The 16,984-nt window shown below is 54.2% G+C and overlaps 1 protein-coding gene across 1 annotated transcript in view; it reads left to right on the top strand.

Annotated features, from left to right (window-relative positions):
- The first annotated feature begins 801 nt into the window (after nucleotides 1-801).
- The window catches only part of LOC141027160 (uncharacterized), a 53,466-nt gene continuing 37,283 nt past the window's right edge, over nucleotides 802-16,984 (top strand). The window contains exons 1-2 of the mRNA XM_073504131.1: nucleotides 802-961; nucleotides 1,043-1,313. Coding sequence (XP_073360232.1) covers nucleotides 802-961; nucleotides 1,043-1,313 — 431 coding nt within the window. The remainder of the gene's footprint in view (nucleotides 962-1,042; nucleotides 1,314-16,984) is intronic.

The following is a 16,984-nucleotide window of genomic DNA, read 5'->3' as shown; positions in this document are numbered from 1 at the left end:
TTCATTCTTGTAAACTGAACATGCTCATCTATCTATATATGCATTGTATTTTTTTTCCTTTGGAAAGTAAAGTTTATTTCCTGGCTGGCTGGCATGATGGCTCATGGATACCTCAGCTGCAGCTGCAGCTGGAGCTCAATGGATGCAACCTTTGTATCTTCCTGTAGTATGGAGTATTAAATTGCCCCCTAGGGTATAAGGTTTCATTTGGATGTTCTCCCAGAACAAAATCATGACTTGTGACAATCCAAGGAAAAGGGGGATGGCAAAACCCCTAGAGTGTGTTAATTGCAAAGAGATACAAACTGTATATCATTTATTTTTTGAATGTATTGTAGCTAGTAAAATCTGTGAAGATGTTGAAATGCTTTTCTAGGTGCCAATCGTTAACTTTGAATCTATTGCTAAGTTGTGGCTTTGCAATAAAAGATACATTCACTTGAATCTATTGCTAACTTGAATTGGTCTCTTCTGCTGCTTATCAGAGATGGGGGGAAGCAGCCACCGCCGCTCTGCCTCACCGGAGTACGAGTTGGATGCTTTCGAGTTCTTCAGTGTCATACTTGGGACTTCAGTATCAGCCACGAGGCAGGTATATAAAACGGGAGATCTCCCCTTCTCCCATCTCATTATGATAACTCTGTTGTTTGCTACATCACTCCTTGTCCCAAATTGCAGAGGCTGCCTGACACTTTTATGAACATGCTGGGTGAAGATCCGCCACATAATGTGAAGCTCCGACAGGCCGGCGGCGGGGTTCGCAGGCTGTGGGACGTGGAGTTGGTGATCAAGGAGGGCCACATGTACCTGTGCCGTGGCTGGGACAAGTTCTACAGTGCCTACGACCTGCGGACCGGGTACTTTCTTCTCTTCAGGTACGACGATGACGCCACAATGCTCATCGTGAAGGTTTTCAACACGACTATGTGTCGCATGCGCTACGCTGACGACGAAGATGCCAGTGCGTTCTGCCTCTTCTTATTCCTCTACATTTGGCTTTGTCTCACATCGATTGTTAACGGCCATTGTTGCATTTGGACAGGCAATGGGAGCAGCAGCAGCGACACTGGCTACAGCCAAAGCAGCAGCGATTCTGGCTTTAGCGAAAGCAGCAGCGATTCTGGCAGCAGCAAAGACAGCAAGAAGGATGATCCGGACTGGAGTGGGGGAGAAGAGGAGCAGAGTGGGGATGAGGAGCTGCAGGATGACGATGGGCATCAGGCTGAGGATGACCTAGCGCTGGTGGTGGCTGACCAAGGGCAAGAGATGGTGGTGGCTGACCATGGGCAGGAGACGGAGGTGGCTGACCATGGGCAAGAGATGGTGGTGGCTGAGGATGACCTAGCGATGGTCGTGCCCGTCCTGCCTGAAGGTGGCCTCGCGATGGTGGTGGTGCCTGACAATGACCACGCACCGGTGGTGGCGCCGGCGATCCCATAGCTGGGCGACATGACCACGCCAATTGTGGTAGAAGACTACATCCCACAGCTGCCTCCACCGCCTCGCCGCTCTTGGCGCATCAGGCTGAGGAAGGAGAAGGAGAAGAACAATGAGAACTGAACTATGTGAAACTTTTGTAATATGGTGTTGGATGGATAACGGTGTTGGGTGAACAATGTGAAACTTTTGTAATATGTAACGATGGAACTATGTGTTGGCTATGTATGTATATATGATGAAACTTGTGTGTTGGATATGATTGTTATATGGGTGCTTGTTGTATATATATGTGTTGGATATCTCATATGTGAAATAGTGACCTGAGATTAAGAAAAAATGAATTTTTTTAAAAAAATGTTACTAATGGCGCACTTCCGTCTGGTGCGCCATTAGTATACCAGTTACTAATGGCGCACCTTTGGGATACTAATGGCGCACCCGTGGTGCGCCATTAGTATACCAGATACTAATGGCGCACCTGTGGTGCGCCATTACTAAAATATTCTAGTGGCGTGGTGCTAGTGGCGCACCAGTAGTGCGCCATTAGTAGGCAAAACTGGTGCGCCACTAGTAAGCCTTTTTCTAGTAGTGTCATCATACGTATTCAAGCCCAGCCAGTCCGGAAGGCCAATCCCAATGGTGGAGAAGGGGTCTACCGGAATGGCCGCACTGCTGTGGATGTTGTGCAAAATGATGGTGGTATCCGGCCGAAGGTATGCAAGCCAATCTTCATTGGCACCGACCCAGACCTATATATAAGATGGTGGGCAGTGGAGAAATTACGGGATGGAAATGGAATAACTAAGTACTACATGATCAAACTCCATTACTGACCTGCTCATCCGACAAAATCCGACTACCTCTCAACGTCGGCAACTCTAGTGGAGTCAACGTGCAACCATGGCCAGGGAGCGGTGAACTGTTCGAAGGATTGTCCCATAGAAGAACCTTCTCCCCGAGGACGCATGGAAGACCAACAAGCATGGCCTTTTCCCAAGCCTGTTTAAGCACCGTCTTGAAAAAGTTGGTGCAGGAAGCACCGAGTCTTGCGGCGGTGAGGATGTCGGAGCGGCGTGCGATTTCTCCCAGAGGATCGTCGTCCAAGGTCTCCCAGCCCCGACGAGGAGGAGAACCGCCTGGCGAATCCATGGGAGCAGCGACGAACTGCCTTCTCTTCGAGGGGAGGGGAACTCGCGAGGAGGAGATAAGAGCGTAGTAACTGCAGGGCCTAGTCCCTTCCAACTGTAGATCATTCCTTAGCAAAGGGGTGAGGCTATTATTTACTACTAGCACTAGCATTATGGAACGTTATGGGATTGCATTATACTGTAAATAATAGCACTAGTAAGAAATTTTTGGCACTAGGTAGTAATTTTTGGCGTGGATTATGAAATTTTGGGTATTCTTTTGCTATTTTTTGTACACGCCAACTAGTGTCAAAAAACGTCTTACATTATGTGACGGAGGAGTACGTACTCGTACTGTAGCAGTACTAGTACTACTTTTTCTCAACTAGTAGTGCGATGTACTATACTTCTACTCTAGTCTAGTATAGTGCACCAGTTTTGAACTCTTGAATCTCAGGGCCAAGGAGCTACAGTTGGAAGTGGAGGGCACTACTGTTCTCTAGTACCATCGCTGTACTATCAATGCAGGGAAAGTACACCTGCGTAGTGGCCTAGTGGGTACTCTCGGTGCTCTATTTAGCCGCTCCTCTCACGTAGCTGGCCTACTCAGCCGCTCCTCTCACGCACACACTAGCAGCCTGTTTGTCAGCGACGGTTACTGCGGGGGCAGAACATTTGAGTTATCTGATACAGCGAGACTAGGCTTTTTGCTTCCATTTGTGGAGGTGTAATGGATCTCGTCGAACTTTGTTAGTAGTTCCATCTTTCTGAATGAGATGAAGCAAAGCTTTTTCCTCCGTTTAAAAAAACAGGTCAAGAGGAATTTCCTTTATAGTGGAGCCGATAATGGAGTGAAGTCCATGCATGCAACGCCACAAGCTACAGAGTAGTAGTAGAGCACTTTACGTATAGAGCCATATTGCACAGTTCCCAATGCCCCGCCAGGCTTTTCCGGCTCCTCGGGCTTAATTGGGAGGCGCTAGTTGAAATATGCTACTGGCTGATGAGGAAGCTGCAAGCGAGGTGCGGCTAGGGCGAGCAGGCGAGCCACGAGATGCTCGGAAGGAAAACCCATTCACGTGGCTAATACTTCGGGCAGTGAACATGTTACATGTGCTAAATTACATACCAATGCACATATAGTTAATATGCTTTAGTTTTGTCCTAAGTACTCCGTATTACTGTACTTCCTAGATATCATTGCCTACTATTTTACTTCTTGAATGCTATATTTATGATAATGATGTTGTTCTGATGCCACCTGTTGGTTTCATTAGACTACTTAATGTTCTCTATGCTTAATTACACATCAGCAAACTAGCATGTGGTTCCGCTGCTTTTTGTTCGTTTTACCCTACATTTTCTGATGCTAGCTATTACATCACTGCTCCGAGCCTCTGTTCATTACTTGTTTGTGTGTTCTTGATCTTCCCAAGTTGCATGACTAATTTGATGCTTCTATTAATTATGGAGCTGCCAACCCCATCAAGCAAAATATTTGTTCTTTTGGGGCTGGCACCTCGATCAAGCATAAAAATAGAGGGAAGCAGATATATTGTCGTGTATGCACACACCCTTCTTTCATTAGTTTAGATGAACCATTGATGATCAATTCGTACTAGTGCATGTGATTAAAATTAATTTTACCTAAATAGAGGGTGAAGAATAAACTACAACAACTAGATTTGCAACCACGGGATGCTGACGATATCTTCAAAGAACATTGCAACAGCAGCGAGGCTTCACAGCAACATATGGTAAGCCAGTGTGTTTTAGTACATGTGAAATGTAATGCGAGTGGGCTGCTTTCTTGGCTTGTGCCCTCAACCTGTAATCCTACCGAATTACAAATAGTTCAGTTGTCTGCTTTGCTGTATTGCTTGATTCGAATGCTTGTTTGTTGTTACGCTATACCTGAGTTGGCCAATATGTCAGCAGTGCCTGCTGTACTATCGTAAAGAAATGCATGCTTATGTCATTTGAGTCCTTAAACTTTTCCTCTCAACTTCATCACAAGACTGTCTTCGTAGTTTATATGAGGCCACACTGTTAAGTGCTTTCTCAGATTATTTCAACTGCTTAGATGCCTTGGCAACTTAAATATAGCGGTGGTACACTCCCTTTCAACTAGCGATGTCAACTGGGTCCCGTTTGATCCCGATTAAAGTCCACTAGTTGTATGATAGTTCAAAAGAGTTTTTGTTTTTTGTGGAAAATGAACTAGGGAGCTAGCAAAAACTAACTAGATGGGACTGGCGGATGTCGTTTATTTGACACTTACATCCCTAGTTTCATCTTACCATTTTAATTTCCTTTCGGCTGATGCTGCTTCGAACCATTTAAATATAGCTTGCCATGCTCGGCAATAATTCGTCTGTCGTTTACCATGTAAGCTTACTGCCTGGATCATACGATAACTATCTCTTACTTATGTCCAGCGGAAACCTTTCAGGATGCCATTCACACTAGGACACAATGTACAACCCCAGAATCTATTTGTGGAAGCAGTGCGCCATCCATGTTACCAGATGGTAGCAGTTCAGAGGCAACACCGCCGGAGAGCAGTCTGAGCACATATATTATAGTGCTAGAGGCTCTACTAGAGGCAGAAAGAGATGGTGTGGCTGCCATGAATGAGGTAATCTTTATCTTGAGGCTGGAAATTACGGAATTAGCGGCACGCATTATGCAAGCAATCCAAGAATTGGAGGAAGTAAGAATGTTGCATTTGAAGACGGAGGAGGTCCTGCTGTTTCTGCTATCTGAAGCCCAGTGTAATCCCGGTTCTTCTTTAGATACCAGTTGAAATTGTCATTAGATTATTGTACTTGCATGTTGTGTCATGTCTCTGAATGGATTATGTTGCAAGACACCCTATGTTGTCCATGTGTTGTAATGATCCGAATTTTTTAGGCGAGGTAATCTTCAGTACTTGTATGATTGACATTAGGTGAACTGTTTTTCGTGTGAGCATATTGTATTGGATGAAATAACTGTTTGACTCAGAGTGTATCCAACCTACTGAATTCGAAGATCACGACATTTCTAAATCATAATCATATATAAAGGTGGAATAAATATTTGTTGTGGTTTTGAAGAAATAAATAACAAAACATCGAATTATCTGTGGATATTTGTAATCGAATACAAATTGGATTTGAATTTAGTTTGCCTGGGCCCAGGGCAAACGTGAATGCTAATTCTCCCAAGTTTTGAACGAAGCGGCTAAACACCCACTATAATTTGTGGGCTGCCCGAAGCAAGTGTTTGCAAGATGGAAATTACTGTCTACCCCTGACACTTGACATCCTTATCGACCGGATTTACACTGATGTCGATAGGGGTAGACTAGTAACTTCAATCAGACATGACACGACGGCCTCTGAGCCCATTCGGACACTGTGGGCGCCAAACATGGGCGGCAAAACACATTTGATTCAAGCTCGTCCGAAAGACATGTGTCTCTTCCTCCATTTCCCCATTCATACACGGTGGGTGGCAAAACAAACTCTCCTCGTCCGAAATCGATGTAGGCTAATATTTTAAATAGGGGCAGATGTGTAACTTCCCTCAAACGTGACACTACCGCCGTACCTGTCAGCCCCGTTCATACACCGTGGGCGCCAACCGTGGGCGGCAAAACACCACCTCCTCGCCCGAAATAGTTACCGACAAATATTTGGGAGATGCGAGATTACCGTCCTATCCCCAACCGACGCGATGTCCGAAATTTTAAACGGGGGATAAGTTCGTAAATTTCCCACATTTCAGAGAAGCGCGTCCCAAAGTTTGAGATCCCCCTCCCCTCCATTTGCCCATTTATACACCGTCGGAGGCACGCCAACCTCTGCACTGCGGCCAGCCTCCTCCGTCCGCCACCCTATCCTCCACCTTGCCGGAGCCGCTACCCCTACCCCGTCGTCCACTGCAAGAGATGGACGTCTCTCATCCACGGCGCTGGACCAGGATCCTTTCATCGCCTCCTCTCGCTTCATCGGTGCCGTCGTCCACCTTGCCGTTGCCGCTCCTACGACCGCCTCGTCCACGGCAACAGGATTTATCCCCCGACCGAGCGTATGTCGTTTAAATTCTTCTTCCCCGCCGCCGACAGCCATCGCACCCGCAGCACCCTCAACGTATCAACATAGGTCTACACGGCGTCGGAAGAGAGGTGGTACTCTTCCATATGTGCTTAAGTTATTGATCTCACCCGGAAAATAGTTCGTAATTTGTTTACTGTACTTTTCTTGTCCGTACCAAATCGTAGTGTCTAGTTGAAAGCAAACATTGGTTGCGAAATAGCTTTTTCCGGTTTGCACCTTCAGATCCGCCATGGCACGGGCACTATACTCGTAAAGCTTATGGTTTCCCCCCTTTATATTCACTACCATCATCGTAGGTGCTTCGTGTCGTGCTAGCACTACTCCTCAAGACCTCAACCCAAAACTTACGTGTTGAAATACGAATCTGATATGATGCTCATATCACTAAAACAGAGAACGTTTAATTGGTCACCTGTCGGAGTAAATGGCCACGGGTAGCCTAACCGACTACCCCTGGCTCTTAAAAAATTGTCAGTCCATTTGAGCCTTCAAGCATTAAAGGCATTGGGCCGCCTTCCCCCGGCCGGCTACCCCAGGAGCCGACCCTCAGAAGGCGACCCAGCCTCAGAAACATCCCCCAAGATAACTACGAGATGGCCGACTCCAGGAAGCCGGCCATGGAGAACGCCGACTCCCAAGAGACGGCCATGGAGAACGCCGACTCCAAGAAGCCAGCCAAGACCGCACCCACCAAAACTACGCCGGCTACCCCCCTCCCTTGAAACATGCGCCACATTAAGGAGACAAGACAAGGTAAGGCTACAGTGAGAGCCCTCAAGGCGGCACACTGTAGCCACGCTTACCTCGACAAAGCCCTCGTCATCAGGGGCGAGGCTACAGTGAACAGCCGCCGACAAGACCCCCAGGCGGTGGGGCGGGCCTGTCGACCAAGAGGCCGGCAGCCGGCGGGACCCACCAGTCGGCGGGCCCCAATGGCCGGCGGAGAAGCCGGCGAGGGCAGACGCTGACGACTGGGACCCACGCCCAGCCGGATTACAATTGTACCCCCGGGGGGTAGGCCTATATAAACCCCCCGGGGCACCCATGCAAAGGGTTGGCTTCTTAGAGTTACACACACACCATATAGAGAGGGAAGCGAGAGCTAGACTTGCTCCTGTTCTCCCTTGAACCCAACAACTCAAGGAGCACTTGTAGCTACTCTTTCTGATCTAGTGATCATGCGGAGACCCCGCAGAGCAGGACTAGGGGTGTTATCTCCACAGAGAGCCCCGAACCTGGGTAAGATTCGCCGGCGAGCATGTCTTCGCCTCATCCCGTTTCCAGGCACCGGCGACGTCTTACTGGCTCCCACAATGATAAGCCACCCGTTGGCATATGTCGCACCTACCACCTGACATTTGGCGCCCACCGTGGGGCCAGGTGCACCGTCGTCCGGAGACCTGTTCTGGACGGGAACCCTTTTCCTCCCCCACGAGCGCAGCCAGCCTGCTGCGCCCGATGGCGTTTGCCCCGACGCGCTGCAAGGCGTCGACGACGCCTGCGCGACGAGCCGCCTCGCCAATCTGCTCGGCGAAGCTCGCATCTCTGACGAGCCCGCGTCCAACGCGGGCACGGACTACCCCGAGAGCCGCCTCGTCAGCCTCCTCGACCAACTTCACGTCTCCAGCGAGCCTGCTGCAGACTTGGAGTCTGTCGGCTCCACCGACCCGATGCTTGTCGATTCCGACACGGCATCGCTCGACGCCTACCCCTCCGACGTGGTGGTCTTCGACGACCCTCTCCCTCCAGCTGACAGCGGCAGCAGCGCCGTCACCGGAGTGTTGGTCATCAGCCACGTCGCCAACTCGGGCGAGAACGCCCACGACGCCCTGCAAGCAGCGATGCACGACTTATCCGTCCCCATCCCGGCCGACGCCGACGCCGACGCCGAGACCTTGGAGGCACGCCGCCTCGCCCTCATCGCGGAAGGCCGGAAGATAGCCTCCATTAGACGCCTAACCGAGGCTCACCAGCGCGAAGTCGACCGCGCCGCCTTTGGCACGCCGCCTCGCGGCGGGCCGAGCCGAGCCGGCTTCGTCCCGAAGCGCGGCGGGCCTATCGCCAGCATGCTGGGGGCAGACCGCTCCGTCTACGCAACCCCGCTCGAGAATCTGCGAGCCGCCCAGGCGGCCGCCGAAGAGCTAAATGGGCTGGGAGCCGACGAGCTCCCCTATATGACAAGGCGGATCCAACAGCTGATCGACGCGGCCGCAGAACGGCACGAAGCCGGCGCCCGCGCTGATAGTCATCCCCCGCGCCGGGAGCACGCCGCGACGTCCCGGTCGCCGACTACGAGCGGCGGCCGCGTGAGGAAAGACAAGGAGCCGGCTGCTAGCCGCAGCCGGACTCGTATCACCATCGAGCGCGACGCGGAAAGCCGCCCTCGAGCGGTGGAGCGCCAGGGAAACCCGCCTCCTCCCCCGCCTTGAGGGGAGAGATACCCCACCCCGCCGCCTGTCACGCATCCGACTCTTGGTGGCCGACTAGGTCCCCGCGAAGGAGTCGGCGAGACGGACGCCCGCCACCCGATCGACCGCCTAGCTCGGTCCCTGGTGCTAGAAGGAGAAGATGATGTCGGTCCGCCATGCTTTGGCCCCCGCATCCGCGACGAGCCCTTCCCCAAAGGGTTCTCGCTCCCCAGAGACACGCCCAAGTACAACGGCTCTGTGAAGCTGGAAGATTGGCTCATCGACTACTCCACTGCTGGCAGCATAGCCAACGGCAATCGGCGCGTGGTCGTGAACTACGTCCCCCTCATGCTACAGGGCACGGCGCGCACCTGGCTCAACAGCCTCAAGCCCTACAGCATCAACAGCTGGCTGGACTTCACGGAAGTCTTTGTCCGTAACTTCACCAGCACGTACAAGCGGCCTCCCAAGCCTCGCCAGCTCTCCCTATGCGTCCAAGGGCCAAACGAGTCGACCCGCGACTACCTCACGCGGTGGGTCGAGCTCCGTAAGTCATGCGAGGGGGTGCCGAGGCTCAGGCCACCGAGTACTTCACCGCCGGGTGCCGAGAGGGCACCCTCCTCAAGCACCGACTCCTCTGCGACAAGCCGGCTACCCTCGACGAACTGCTGATCATCGCGGACAAGTACGCCACGGCCGACTCCTCGATGAAGACCGAGCTTCGAGTGGACGCCTCTGGGAAGGTGGTCGCTCCGGCTCCCAAGACGCCGGCTGGCGACTCCAATCGGCGCCCTTACCAGAACGACCACAAGCGCAAGGCCCCTATGCCGCCTTCCACCAGTCGGCAGGTGGCCACAGTTGAAGATGAGGAACCCGAAGAACGGCCCGCTCCCAAGAAGAAGGGTTGCAGGCCGGCTTGGCAGCCGGCTTTCTAATACGAGCAGACTCTCGACACCCCCTGCAAGTTCCACAGCGGCGCGAAGCCGTCCAACCACACGACCCGAAAGTGCCACTGGCTCACGCGAATCTCCAAGGGCGAGGGGCTGGTGCCGCCTCCGCCTCCCGGCCCGCCGCCTCCAGCCCCCCAGCAGCCGGCGGCTCGGCCGGCAGTCGGAGCCATTCAAGATGAGTTCCCTGAAGAGCACGCCGCCTACGTCGTCTTCACAAGCCAAGTTGAAGACAAACGTAGTCAGCGCCGTCAACATCAAGAGGTTAACGCAGTCGCCTCTAGCGCTCCCGAGTTCATGCACTGGTCCGAGAAGCCCATCAACTGGAGCCAGGCCGACCACCCAGAGGTGATGCCATCCCCTGGCTCCTATGCACTAGTCTTGGATGTCACCCTCACGACAGAGAGGCGAGCTGCCCGATTCTCCCGCGTCTTGATTGATGGCGGAAGCAGTATCAATATACTGTACCGCGATACCATGGAGAAGCTGAACATCAAGGCGAAGCAGCTCATGCCAAGTCGGACCGTGTTCCATGGCATCGTGCCCGGCTTGTCTTGCTCCCCGATCGGCAGGATCAAGATGGATGTTCTCTTCGGAGACAAGGATCATTTTCGCCGAGAAGCGACCTGGTTTGAGGTAGTGGATCTGGAGAGCCCCTACCATGCCTTGCTTAGCCGACCTGCTCTGGCCAAGTTCATGGCTGTGCCCCACTACGCCTACCTGAAGATGAAGATGCCGAGCTCGAAGGGGATCATCACCGTAGCCGGCGACTACAAGAAGTCCATCGAGTGCGCCATGGCCAGAAGTCGGCTGGCCGAGTCCCTCGTAGTGGCAGAAGAGAAGAAGATGCTAGAACGGGTTGTGGCCATGGCCGGCAAGCAGCCGACTTTGTCCCCCAACCCCAAAGACTATGATGCGCAGGGCTCCTTCCAGTCGGCCAAGGAGACGAAGAAGATACCTCTGGACCTGGAGAATCCGGATAGGTTTGCTGTCATTGGGGCAAACATGGACAGTAAATAGGAAGGCGAGCTCATCGACTTCCTCCGTGAGAATCGAGACATCTTTGCATGGTCCCCAAAGGACATGCCAGGTGTCCCGAAGGATTTCGTCGAGCACAAATTGCACGTCCGAGCCGACGCGAAGCCGGTCAAGCAGCCCCTCCGCCGACTGTCAGAAGAGAAGCGAAGAATCGTAGGAGAAGAGTTAGCCAGGCTCCTCGCCGCTGGCTTTATTATGGATGTATTTTTTCCAGAGTGGCTGGCCAACCCAGTCTTGGTTTTGAAAAAGAATAACAAGTGGCGTATGTGTATAGACTACACCAGCCTGAACAAGGCCTGCCCCAAGGATCCGTTTGCTTTGCCACGGATTGACCAAGTGATAGACTCCACAGCCGGATGCGAGCTATTGAGTTTTTTGGATGCCTACTCAGGTACCATCAAATCAAGTTGGACCCCGCAGACCGACTGAAGACTGCCTTCATCACACCATTCGGAGTTTTCTGTTACCTGACTATGACATTCGGCCTGAGGAATGCTGGTGCCACTTTTCAGCGTTGCATGCAGAAATGCCTCCTCAAGCAACTCGGCAGAAATGCCCACGTCTATGTAGACGACATTGTGGTGAAGACAGAAAAGCGCGGCACCCTGCTGGAGGACCTCAAAGAAACATTCGCCAACTTGCGCCGATTCCAAATCAAGCTCAACCCCGAGAAATGCGTGTTCGGAGTACCAGCCGGCCAACTGTTAGGCTTTCTGGTCTCGGAACGCGGCATCAAGTGCAACCCTTTGAAGATCAAGGCCATCGAGAGGATGGAGATTCCCACCAAATTGCGAGATGTGCAGAAGTTCACCGGGTGCCTGGCCTCCCTAAACCGCTTTATCAGCCGACTAGGAGAGAAGGCTCTCCCCCTGTACCGACTCATGAAGAAGTCCACTCACTTCGAGTGGAATGACCAAGCCGACCAAGCCTTCCATGAGTTGAAGAAGATGCTGACCACTCCACCTGTCCTGGCGGCGCCGACTGAGAAGGAGCCCATGCTCCTCTACATTGCCGTGACTAGCCGAGTGGTCAGTACAGTTGTCGTGGTCCAGCGCCCGGAAGAAGGCCGAGCCCAGCTAGTTCAAAGGCCGATGTATTACCTAAGCGAAGTACTATCCAGCTCAAAGCAAAACTACCCGCACTACCAGAAGATGTGCTATGGGGTGTACTTCGCCGCCAAGAAGCTGAAGCCCTACTTCCAAGAGCATCCCATCACGGTCGTGTGCACCGCCCCGCTTGCTGAGATCATAGGCATCCGGGATGCATCCGGCCGGGTGGCTAAATGGGCCATTGCATTGGCACCATACACGATCTTCTACCAACCCCGCACCGCCATGAAGTCCCAAGCATTGGCCGACTTCCTCATCGACTAGGCTGAGACCCAGTACCTACCGCCGGCTCCCGACTCTACCCATTGGCGGATGCACTTCGACGGGTCCAAGATGTGCACCGGCTTGGGAGCCGGCATCGTCCTCACCTCTCCCAAAGGCGACAAACTCAGATACACGCTGCAAATCCACTTCGCCGCCTCCAACAACGTGGCCGAGTACGAGGCGCTCATACATGGGCTCCGGCTAGCCAAATAGCTCGGCATACGCCGGATCCTGTGTTATGGCGACTCGGACATGGTGGTCCAGCAGTCGTCTGGCGACTGGGATGCCAAGGATGCAAACATGGCGAGCTATCGATTCCTCGTCCAGCAGATCAGTGGGTACTTCGAAGGGTGCGAGTTCCTTCATGTGCCAAGGGCCGACAACGACCAAGCAGATACCCTGGCACGGATCGGCTCCACCCGACAGGCTATACCGACCAGCGTCTCCCTCCAGCGCCTCCTCAAGCCGTCCATCAAGCCGTCTCCAGAGTCGGACTCTATCTTCGTACCGCCTGTGCCAGATGCAGCCGGATCTGACTGGAGGAACCCCACAGGCGGCACGGGGACTTCGACAACTGGCCCGCCGACTGCCGTAGTCGCACCCGGCCCGGGGACTGCAGCAGTCGGCCCGGGGACTGCAGCAACACAAGAAGCGGTGGCCGACTCCAATTCCACGCCACCCGACCAACCCACCCGAGTCATGGTGGCAGTACTAACAGAAGAAGAAGTCACAGCTCCATCATGGGCCCAGCCCATCCTCAAATTCCTAGTCAACAGAGAGCTGCCTGCTGATGAGATCTCAGCAAGACTAGTGCAACGACGAGCCGGAGCATATGCAATAATCAACAGAGAGCTTGTCAAGCGCAGCGTCACTGAAGTCTTCCAGCGCTGTGTCGAGCCAGAAAAAGGAGTGGCAATCCTCAAGGATATCCATCAAGGCGAATGCGGCCACCACGCAGCCTCAAGATCACTTGTGGCCAAAGCTTTCCGCCACGGCTTCTTTTGGCCGACTGCTTTGGAAGATGCCAAAGAGATAGTCAAGAGCTGCAGAGGATGCCAAGTTTTCAGTTCCAAGCAACACCTGCCAGCTTCTGCACTCAAGACCATTCCCCTCACCTGGCCCTTTGCCGTCTGGGGACTGGATATGGTGGGCCCTTTCAAGACAGCCCGCGGCGGCTTGACACATCTGCTTGTCGCCGTGGACAAGTTCACCAAGTGGATCGAAGCGAAGCCGATCAAGAACCTGAACGGGCCGACTGCCGTGACGTTCATCACCGACATCACTACTCGGTACGGCGTACCGCACAGCATCATCACCGACAACGGCACAAACTTTGCCAAAGGAGCACTCGCACGTTTCTGCGCGACGCAGGGTATCCGACTGGACTTAGCGTCCGTTGCCCACCCGCAGTCAAACGGCCAGGTCGAGCGAGCAAATGGACTCATCCTCTCCGGCATCAAGCCCCGACTGGTTGTACCACTGGAGCGATCGGCCGGCTGCTAGCTCGATGAGCTGCCGGCTGTCCTCTGGAGTCTGCGTACTACCCCCAACACGTCAACCGGCTTCACTCCATTCTTCCTTGTATATGGTGTCGAGGCTGTCATCCCAACCGACATCGAGTTCGACTCGCCTCGGATCACCATGTACACGGAGGCGGAGGCCAAGGAAGCAAGAGAAGACGGAGTCGACCTACTGGAAGAAGGCCGGCTGTTAGCACTCAGTCGGTCCGCCATCTACCAGCAGGGGTTGCGCCACTACCACAACCGCAAGGTCAAGCCAAGATCTTTCCAGGAGGGCGACCTTGTGCTTCGGCTGATCCAGCGAACATCCGGTCAGCACAAGCTCTCGGCCCCCTGGGAAGGCCCTTTTGTCATCAGCAAGGCACTAGGCAACGACTCCTACTACTTGATCGACGCACAAAAACCAAGAGCACGCAAGAGGGATGACTCCGGCAAGGAGTCGGAGCGACCATGGAACGCGAACCTCCTGAGAAGATTTTACAGTTGAAAGCAGTATGTATCATGCTAGCCTTTTGTATTAAGTACGAAACAACAGGCCCCCCGAGGAGCACCTCGGGACTGCCTTCTTTTATCTATGAAATGACGAGTGTCATATCCATGAATGTATTATTACATTTGATTTCCTATCTAGCACCGGGTTCGACTAGTCGGCCCGGGGCTGGCCGCCTTAATCTATATTAAAGTTCTACCTGAAGTCAGACAAGTAGTGTGCCGGCTCCCAAGTCCTCTCTTGTTGAAAGTCACAGCCCGAAGAACCGACTGTCCGACTAGCAAGAGCCAACGCAGAAAGGATGCCCACACGAAAAAAGGCTAAGGACTAATGAACTTGTATAACGAAAAGATGGCCTCCGACCACGCTTGCCGGCTATCAGAACAGCCGGCTGGCCGGCTTCCCAAACACTTCGCTATAATCCAACAAAGCTAGAGTACTTGCCCTCCCAATTGCCAAGCACTTCTCCAGCCACAGATTGCAAAGCAACTGCCTGGATGGCGAGGCGGCAACCAAGGGAGGGCGGCAAAGGAAACAGCAGAAGGATGAAACGCAAAGAACAAGGAAAAGCCAAACACTTGCATAGTCATATATACATATAAAGCCCCCAACAGGCCGGCAATCGACATAGTTCGAATACACCCCCAGTGGGTGGAATTGTGTAGACTTAACAGAATATTGTTCCAGAAGTGACAAGACAGGAAAATAAAAGATAGCAGACTAGACTAAGGTGCGATGTGGGAGCCGGGTTGGTCGGCGCAGACGGCGTTGCCGGCTGAAGGAGTGGCCGGCTGGCGGGTCTCGGCTTGATCACCGCAGGTGGCAGGCGACGCACCGGCACGTGACGTGTTGCTAGAGGCACGGTCAGGCTGAGGCTGGCCGGCCGCCCCACCATCCAGCCCGGCGTCTTCACCCTCCTCCTCCTCTTCTTCGCCCTCGTCGCTGGAGTCGATCTCCTCTGCCGAGTCTTCGCCGTCTGCCGGGTTCAGCCTGAACCATTCCTCCGGCTGGGCAACACCGTTGTCATCTACCTCAGGGGCGAAGGCGCTGGTCTCGGTGTAGTCGGCGATCGCCGAAGCCCGCCGGATGATAGCCGGCCGCGCCGACTCCAACTCCGTGTCGGCCTGCTGCCGCCAGGTAGCCAGCTAGTCCAGACTCAGGCCGGGATACCAGGCCTTGACGAACTCCGGTGCCCGTCTGGCGCCGGACCGAGCCGTCGAGGCCTTCCAGACTTCGAAGCGGCCGACCGCCACCTCCAGCCAGTCGGCAGTCCGACTAGGGGTGCGGGGAACCACTTCGCCGGGCCAGAGGGCGGCCAACACCTGCGCCCCGGCACGTTGAAGCCGGCGGAGCAGTCGGTGAGCCAGCTGGAGGCGGGCCTGGATCGCCAAGAGCTGCTCCTCCAGCGACCGGCTAGCGTTTGGTGCAATCTCGGCGCCAGCCTGCCTCCGTGCCTCGCGGCGGGCCTCGATGATCTGGTTGGCGGCGGTAGAGTAGCCAGGGAAGTACTCTGCACAAGAAAGAAAGAGAAGGAAGAGAAAACACCAAGTCAGAAAACGAGCCAAAAGCAGCAGGCGGCAAGAAAGGATGAAGAAGAAGGCGGCTTACCGTCAACCAAATCTTCGATCTGGCCATAGCCGTTGATCAGCGTCTGCCTTGCTTCGGCCCAGCCAGCCGCCTCTGTCTCATACTCGGCCTGGAGGGCGGCTTCGCTGTCCTGCACCGCCTTCAGAGCCGCCTTGTGGCTCTCCTCCTGGTCGGCCAACCTCTTGGCCCGGCGGTCACGTTCCTGCACCAAGGCGGCAAGCTCGGCCTCCTTGGCACGAAGGGCAGCCTGAGACCCTCCCAGCTGCGCCCTTAGACTGGCGTTGGCCGCTGCAGGGACGGCAGAGAAAGAAGAAGCAATAAGAAGAAGTCGTCAAGGAAGATCCGACCCGACTGCTCAGCAGTCGGCCCGAATCTCGGGGACTACACCCAGTGGGTGCGCTGACGCGCCCCCACGTGAGATGAAGGACGAAGCACTTACCCCGGCTCTCAGTTAGGTCGGCGGTCTTCTGGGTCAGCTCCCGAGCCTGGGAGTTGAAGGCAGCCGCGCGAAGATTGTGGTAGTCCTGCAAGACAGGCAGAAGAGCGAAGTAAGAGCAAGAACAGCAAAACTAGATCCACTAAGAAGTTCCAAGCCGCCTGCTCAGCAGCCGACTCGGAACTCGGGGACTACACCCAGTGGGTGCGCTGACGCGCCCCCATGGAAGAAACCAAGATCACAAAGAAGCAAGATAAGAAGACTAACCCGGATGGCCGCCCGCGTCGCAAGGAACTCGTCATTGTACTTCCTCAGCGCCGTAGCCTGGGCTTGGAGCCGGGTCCGAACGTCATGTGCGGCCACGTTCATCACGGCCGTCCCTCCGCCCGGCGTCCACCCCGAGCTGGCGCTGGCCGCCTCCATATCTTGGGCCGACGAGCAGGAGCCCGCAGCCGACTGAGGCTCTGAGGCAGCCTTCTGCGGCTCTGATGCGGCCTTCCCCGCGCGCTGGCGCG

Source organism: Aegilops tauschii, chromosome 1 (genome assembly GCF_002575655.3).
Source record: "Aegilops tauschii subsp. strangulata cultivar AL8/78 chromosome 1, Aet v6.0, whole genome shotgun sequence".
In the NCBI taxonomy this organism is placed as follows: domain Eukaryota; kingdom Viridiplantae; phylum Streptophyta; class Magnoliopsida; order Poales; family Poaceae; genus Aegilops; species Aegilops tauschii.
The sequence above is the reverse complement of the archived record's forward strand: the minus strand, read 5'-3'. Positions and strand labels throughout refer to the sequence as shown.